Source organism: Pezoporus flaviventris, unplaced genomic scaffold, assembly GCF_033815535.1.
Source record: "Pezoporus flaviventris isolate CSIRO_AGI_PZ_B2104156 unplaced genomic scaffold, CSIRO_AGI_Pfla_v1 ptg000043l, whole genome shotgun sequence".
NCBI lineage: Eukaryota > Metazoa > Chordata > Aves > Psittaciformes > Psittacidae > Pezoporus > Pezoporus flaviventris.
Window position 1 is genome coordinate 99,136 of NW_026892591.1, and position 7,237 is coordinate 106,372.

Genomic DNA, 7,237 nt, shown 5'->3' on the forward strand with positions numbered 1-7,237 from the left:
CCCATCCGCAGCGCTCCCCCCCCCCCTTCCCCTCTCTTTCCGCGTTTCTCTCTGCCCTCTCCTTCCTGTCCCCCTCTCGGCCGCCGTCGGGCGCCGTCGCGCGTCGCTGGGCGGAGCGGGGTGATCCGGCGGGGGGGGGGGGGGGGGGGGGGGGGGAGGGAAGATGGCGGAGGCGTCACCGCAGCCGGGACGGTTCTTCTGCCACTGCTGCTCGGCCGAGATCGCCCCGCGCCTGCCCGTGAGCACCGGGGGCGGCTCCGGGACCTGCCCGGGGCAGCGGTTGGGGGGGGGGGGGGGGGCTGCGGTGGGCCGGGCACGTGGGGGTGAGGCCTGAGAGGGGGCCTGCGGAAGAAGAAGGGGGGGGTCGGGCCTGTAGGGCGGGCGTTGGGGCTGTGGGGGGCACGGAGCCCCCCGGCCTGGGGGAAGCAACCGGGGAAGGGGGGGGGGAGGGATGTCCGCGGGGTGCCCCCGTCGAGGGGGTGTCCGGTTCCTCTATGGGGTGAGGACGGGGGTTATGGGGCGTCTTTTGGGGGGGAGGTTTAACCGAGCGGCGGGGGATAACGGCTGGGCCCGGCCCGCTGCCGTTCACCAACGTGGTGAGGGTGCGGGTGCGCTCCGAAGGGCCCCCCGGGGTGGGGGTGGTGGTGGGAGGGGGGGGGTCGGTCTCGGTGCGGGGAGCGTTGGGTGTTGGACGCGTTGCGGTGGGATGGGCTGTGAGGGTGAGCTCGGTGGGAAGCAGCACCCGGTTCTTGTCCTGAAGCTTCTCCCGGTGTCGGCATCAGGCGTTGGGTTTGGGGAGCTCAGTGGTGGAAGTCAGCCCCTGAGTGGAGCTGGTCAGGCCCTGCGTGTCGGTTGGGGTTTGGGGATGTGCTGGTTTGCGCTTCCCCCTTCCCCAGTGAGGGCAGAGCTCGTGTTTTTAGGCGTGAGGACAAAGCTCGGGCTAAATACAGCGAGGGGCTGGAAACCGGGCTGTGACCGACCTGGCGCTAGCAGTGATTTGTTGTTTAACGAACGCCCCGTGATGGCTGCGCTGCCGGAGCACAGCTGGCCCCGGAGCACACTGAACCGTAGCAGGGAGCCAACGGTGGCTTTTGTCGACTCAGGTCTCTTAAACTGCTGCTTCATTAACTTCTTTTGAAGGGGAGGGGGGAGCAAGTTCGTTTGGGTTCCGGCGCTGTTTGCAGGTGGAGCTGCTGTGGCACACGCTGGGAGAGGAGCCGTTCAGGCAGCCCCCAGCCAACAAACATTGACGTTTGTGCTGGTCCAGCTGCAGAGGAATTTGCTGATCCCGGTGTTGGGAGCCTGTCAGCGCACACACACACACACACACACGCCCCAGCCTCTAAGCCAGGAGGGGTGAGAGGAGCGAGCTGCTGTAATCATCTACCCCCGGCATGGAAAGTAACCCAAGAGCGGGGGTATTTCGCACGCAGAGGGGAGCTGATCCCCCCTGCTCCACGCAGGAGCTCCCTGGGGCTGCTGAGAGGCTCTGGGGAGCATTTGGGTGCTGTAGAAAGGTTCCGGAGATCAAACAGGGTGCGAGTTGTGTGGAGCCGGTTCCGCCAGCACCGCAGCTCCTCCTGAGCAGAAGAGGGAGCAGCAGCTTCCCTGAGTCTGTTTCTAGGTCTTGCGTTTGCCGGTTCCTTATCTCGCTGGGCAGGATCCGGGCGCTGGGTCCTTATCAGGTTATTCCGGGGTGGCTGGAGGAGCCATCCCAGCTGTGTTATCAGAGCAAACCCACGTGCTGGCATCCTCCCTTCTTTTGGGGAAACCCTTGGCCTTATTGCAGGGCCTGTGCTAATCCCAACGCAGCAGGAGGAAAGGGAAGTAGCTTTCTTTGCTGCAGCTCTTCATTCTCTTCCACGCTGAGCCCTGCTCAGGGTTCCCAGTGCATGTGTTTGCCCACGGTGGCTCTTCCTCCTCGGTCTCTGTTGCTTCCTCTTCTGCCTCAGCGGTGCTGCCGCTCGCTGGGGCGGTGTGGTTGTGGAGTACAAGGCTGGGAATTGGGAGGCAAAGCGACTGGGGCAAATCCCTGAGGAATCCTGCTCCTTTCATCCAACGTATTCAGCCTTCGAGGCAGGCAGCAGCTTTCTGTAACCAGCTCTGAGTGTGGGAGGGTCAAACCCCTGTATTGTGCTGAGCAGAATGAGCCTCTTGTGTTTCCCTGACTGTGGTGTGAACCCCTGGCTGCATTAGGAGCAGCTTCCTGGTCCTCAGCCCTTCCTAAGCAACAGCACCGCTGATTCCCCACTCGTGGAATGCTGCACTTCTCGTGTCTCATCACGCATGGTTCAGCCTCTGGAGGGGGTGAGGGTTCACCCCCGTAACACGCACCTGGTTACGACCTTGTCTTTGGGTGCTGCTGGTTTGGCTTTCACTTCCCCAAGAGCTGCATCACGGGTTCCTTAATGCTCTCTCTGTACTGGGGGTGAATCCGTGTTACCCAAGTCTTGCCTAAAGCCAGGTTCCAAACAGGCTCAGGCTGACGTTTGCCTCCCCAGCCTGCTGAAGACAAATAGCAGGGGTTTGGGGCCTCTCTTCCCAGCCTTTATGGACCCCTTTCTTTTCTCACTCTATTTCTTCTCCCATAGGACTATATTTGCCCCCGGTGTGAATCTGGGTTTATTGAAGAACTTCCTGAAGAGCCAAGGTAATGTGCTGCCCCAAAGGCTATTGCTACAGTGACCTCACCCTGCTCTGCTCATTCCCTTTTTCTAGTTAAAGGGCAACGTTGGGTACTAAATACACCATCTTTAGTCTTCCTGCCCAGTATTTGCCTTACCTTTCCTCACTCTGGCTATGCAGTGCTTAATCTGTAGTTTGCATCTGCAGGTAAAGCAGCCATGGGAATGCCAAGCGTTGTGTGCTGCTGCTGCAGGGTGGGGAAGGCATGGGTTGATGTAAAACAAACACCAAAGGGTGGTGGAGAGGCTTTCCCCTTGGCATGGGGGAGCTCTGAGCTGGTTTGAGTCATCAGGGTAGAGGTAACCCTCAGAGAGGAGTCTGAGGGACCGAGGGTGCACGTAAGCTTCAGCCTCTCATCTCATAGAGTACAAACAGCACGTTTTGCCTGAGACTTTGGACTGGAGCAGCTGAGACCTGCGTTCATGTGCTTCCCTGCTGAGTCAGTGCTGGCACTGCTCTGGCACCAGCACAACAGGACAATGTTGGAGGTGTTTGCCAGCCTTTGGGATGGGCCATGCGAGGGGCACCGGGGCTGTGCCAGGCACGTGTTGGTGCCTGCTGCGAGAGCTGAGCTTGAGGCTGAGGTTGCTGTACTGACAAGGTGACGTTTGGTGTGACCATGCCAACCTGCCAGGGCTAATCCGAGCTGGAGCAAGGGTTTGCTGTGACCTTGGGAGAGTTCTTTCTGAACTAAAGGGTGTTTGGTACCGTGAATGTCAAAGTGTGGGCCTGGATAGTGAGCAGTGAGTGTTCCTGCAGCTCTAAAAGCAGAACAGCATCGAGACTTCTCCTCCTCATCTGTCCCCTTTGGGTCACGTGCCTCTGGAATAGAGAAGTTCCTCTGCCTCAAGATTAGACTCAGGCGTGTTTGGGTCATAGCAGTCAGGGTTTGTTCTTGAAGTCATCTCTTCCTGGTGCTCCAGGGGATTAACTCAGCTGTTGTAGAGGGATCGTGCAGGAGATGTGGTTCACTCACTGCTCTGTAGCTTCCTGCAGTCGGGAGCTGAAAGGGTGGGGGGAGATGTGGGAAAACAAAGGTTGCAGGGAGGGGAAAATGAAAATGGACATTGGCAATTGGAAAACCATCAGGTGAGGACTGGTTCCTGTGTGCTGCTGACCCTGTGCTGGGGTGGAGGAGCCCCGCACAAAACCCAGCCAACGCTTTCAGTGTGCTGTGGTGGCTGCTTCTCCTGTCACGCTCCATCCCTCCCTCCCCTCCTTCTGCTGAGCAAAGCTTCTCCTAGCACCCTCCTGAGGCTCACAAGTGCTCTTCATCCTTCACAGGAACGCTGACAATGAGACCAGCTCCTCTACAACAGCCAGTGACCAGAGCAGGCACCCTTTTGAGGTGAGTGTTCACCATCTCTTCCAACCCTTCCTGCTTTGCTGCTGAATTGAGGTATTTTTCCATGAAATGTTCCCTGGATTATGAGAGAATTTGGGAAAGGAGGTGTTAACACCATCCACATGCAGCTCCTGACATCTCTGCTTGTTGTATTTTTACTGTGTGTTTTTAATGGGACCATCCCTTGTAGCTTACTGGTGTTGTGAGGGGCTTGGACTGGGGCTGTTGCTGCACAATAGCCTCAGCACCAGGAGCTGAAGAGCTGTGTTCCTCACTAAACCACTGCTGCCCAGGCTTGTGAGGTGCTGGGGGGCCTGAAGACACTGGTCTATACTGGGAGGCTGGCGAAACACAAGAGCTGTTTCTCTCCTTGCTCCAATCCATTCTCTGACCTCTCTCCCCCCCCCCCCCCCCCACAGAACGTGGATCAGCACTTATTCACCTTGCCACAGGGCTACGGCCAGTTTGCCTTTGGCATCTTTGATGACACCTTTGAGTTCCCGTTCGGGTCCAACGTGCAGTCGGAGGACAACAGGGACTCGGAGAACCGGCGGGAGCGGGAGCACCAGTCGCGGCATCGCTACGGCGCCAGGCAGCCGCGCGCCCGGCTCGCCACCCGCCGTGCTGCTGGCAGGCACGAGGGGGTCCCCACGCTCGAAGGGTGAGAACAGGGGCCCTGGTCTCAGCTCTTCTACAGCTGGAAATCAGCCCCGAAGCTTCTGTCAGTTTGGGGAGCAGGCTGCAGGGTATCGCTCCTTTTCCTCCTGCTGAGCACTCAGCCTGTCTCAGAGTGGTTTGGGTTGATGGGACCTTAAAGCTCCTCCAGCTCCAACCCCTGCCACGGGCAGGGACCCCTTCCACTGGAGCAGCTTGCTCCAAGCCCCTGTGTCCAACCTGGCCTTGAACACTGCCAGGGATGGGGCAGCCACAGCTTCTCTGGGCACCCTGTGCCAGCACCTCAGCACCCTCACAGGGAAGAGCTTCTGCCTAAGAGCTCATCTCAGTCTCCCCTCGGGCAGGTTCAAGCCATTCCCCTTGGCCTGTCCCTACAGGCCCTTGTCCCAGGCCCCTCTCCAGGTTTCCTGCAGCCCCTTTAGGCACTGGAGCTGCTCTCAGGTCTCCCCTTCAGGAGCCTTCTCTGGGCTGATTCAGCCTGGCTCGGGAGCAGAACTGCTTCAGCCCTGGCAGCATCTCTGTGGCCTCCTCTGGCCTTGCTCCAATAATCCTGGTTTTCTTGTCTTCCAGAATTATCCAGCAGCTGGTCAATGGAATTATTGCACCTACAACAATACCAAACCTAGGACTAGGTCCTTGGTGAGTTGGGAGATGTACTGCTCTTCCTGGCAGTGCTCTTGTCCGTGCTCCCAGCCAAATGTAATTGTTGTCCTTCTTCTTCAAGGGGGGTCTTGCATTCGAACCCGATGGACTACGCGTGGGGTGCCAACGGCTTGGACGCCATTATTACACAGGTAATGGAGCTTCCTGTCCCCTCCTGTGGTGCTGCAGGGTTCAGGAAATGAAGGGATCCTTTGCACTGCTGAGCTCACACCTAACTTTGGTGGCCTCTTGTTTTCCAGTTACTAAATCAGTTTGAAAACACTGGACCGCCACCTGCGGACAAGGAGAAGATCCAGGCCCTCCCCACCATACAGATCGCACAGGAGCACGTAGGTACGTGTGTCTCCTCCAGGGAATCGGTCACCAGGACCACTGGGAATGTTTTCCTGGGGCTTTAATCTTGTCTGCTGGTACCTTCAAGGCCTAAAACATTTCAAAGAGGCAGAGTGCTGAAGCGTTGCTCTGTGGTGCTCACACCAAAGCAAGAGGAGCATGGACTGGATGGGTTTGCCGGGGGGAGGCTGTTCTGAAAAGCTCAGTGTGGATAGAGCTGAGCAAGCAGAAGGGAAGGGAGCAATGAAGTGAACCCGGGGCAGCAGGAGGTGGAGCTGTGGTAGGAACTGCAAAGCACCAAACTCCTGTCTGCAGGGCTGAAAGGGGGGAGGAGAAGAGGTGACAGGGTCCTGGCTCAGCCTCATTCTCTCCTTCCCTGAGCTGTGTTTTGCTTTCCCTTCCCGGTGCAGATTCTGGGTTAGAGTGTCCTGTGTGTAAAGAAGACTACACAGTCGGGGAAAGCGTCCGACAGTTACCATGCAATCACCTATTCCACAACAGCTGCATAGTCCCGTGGCTGGAGCAGGTCAGTGCTGCCCGTGTGGGTGATGGGGACTCGGGGCACTTGGGGCTTTCTCCTGGTGGCACCGTTCCCCTCTGTGACTATTCTTATGATGAGGCTGGAGCATTTGACCCAAGGAGTGTCCCCATGGTCTTTTCCTCCAGTGCTGCCCCCCTGTCGTGTTTCTAACCCTGTTTCCCACATTTCATGTGCTGGTTCTGTCTCCTCAGCACGACACGTGTCCTGTGTGCCGGAAGAGCCTAAGTGGACAAAACACTGCCACAAACCCCCCAGGACTCACAGGGATGAACTTCTCCTCCTCTTCCTCCTCCTCTTCCTCCAGTTCACCAAGTAACGAAAACTCATCGAACAACTCATGAATCTTCCTCCAAACCCCCCTGTCCCCGGGGCCCTTTGTCCTTTCCCCCCCCTTCCCCAGCCATCGACCGGGGCTTCCAAAGCAGAGCGAGGGGCAGGCGTGTGGACGGGGTGGGGAGGCAGTGCCCCAGGTTCCCTTTCCAGTTCCGAAGGCACGGAGACTCTGGCTCCTTCAGAGACGAGAAGCCTCAAGTCCTGTGATGGGGGGAAAGAGCTCTGTCAGTTAATAAACCATCCCTTTGGTGCATGGACTTTGAGCAGTGCCCAGCTCCCTGGCCGGGCCCCCCCCCGAGGCGCTGAGCTCGCGGTTGTGATTCCCAATGGAAAGGTTGTTCGTACGGATTTGAGATTCCTTCCTTTCCCTTCCTTTCTTTTGCTCCTCCTCCCCTTGGATCCTCTCCCTTACTGCTTTGAAGTCTTTAAAATGAAAGCATCACGATGCTGCCTCCCCCCAGCATCCCCAGCTGGGGACGGCCGATAGTTGTCACTGAATGAGTGAACTCCTGACTTAGTCCCCGTTATCCCGCCCGGCCCCAGCTCCAATCCCACTTATTTTTTTTCTTTATAACCTCGCCCTTCTGATACTCAACACTGAAAAAGGGGTTTTTATAATTCTAAATTATTACTGCTGTCAAATAAAGAGACGTTTCAGCTCA

General features: G+C 57.7%; 1 protein-coding gene across 1 annotated transcript; it reads left to right on the forward strand.

The window, feature by feature from the left end:
• Window positions 1-97: 97 nt before the first annotated feature.
• On the forward strand, window positions 98-7,237 carry RNF126 (ring finger protein 126). The gene is made up of 9 exons (XM_061466693.1): window positions 98-238; window positions 2,592-2,650; window positions 3,970-4,033; window positions 4,450-4,691; window positions 5,276-5,344; window positions 5,430-5,499; window positions 5,608-5,701; window positions 6,112-6,227; window positions 6,434-7,237. The coding sequence occupies exons 1-9, from the start codon at window positions 164-166 to the stop codon at window positions 6,581-6,583; spliced, it is 939 nt and encodes a 312-aa protein (XP_061322677.1). The 5' UTR covers window positions 98-163; the 3' UTR covers window positions 6,584-7,237.

Excerpts from the sequence above, each read along its gene's own strand:
- RNF126 (XM_061466693.1), top strand. The coding sequence starts at position 164 with ATGGCGGAGGCGTCACCGCAGCCGGGACGGTTCTTCTGCCACTGCTGC. Across the intron at positions 5,345-5,429 it reads AACCTAGGACTAGGTCCTTG|GGGGGTCTTGCATTCGAACC; the intron begins GTGAGTTGGGAG and ends TTCTTCTTCAAG. Across the intron at positions 5,702-6,111 it reads GATCGCACAGGAGCACGTAG|ATTCTGGGTTAGAGTGTCCT; the intron begins GTACGTGTGTCT and ends TTCCCGGTGCAG.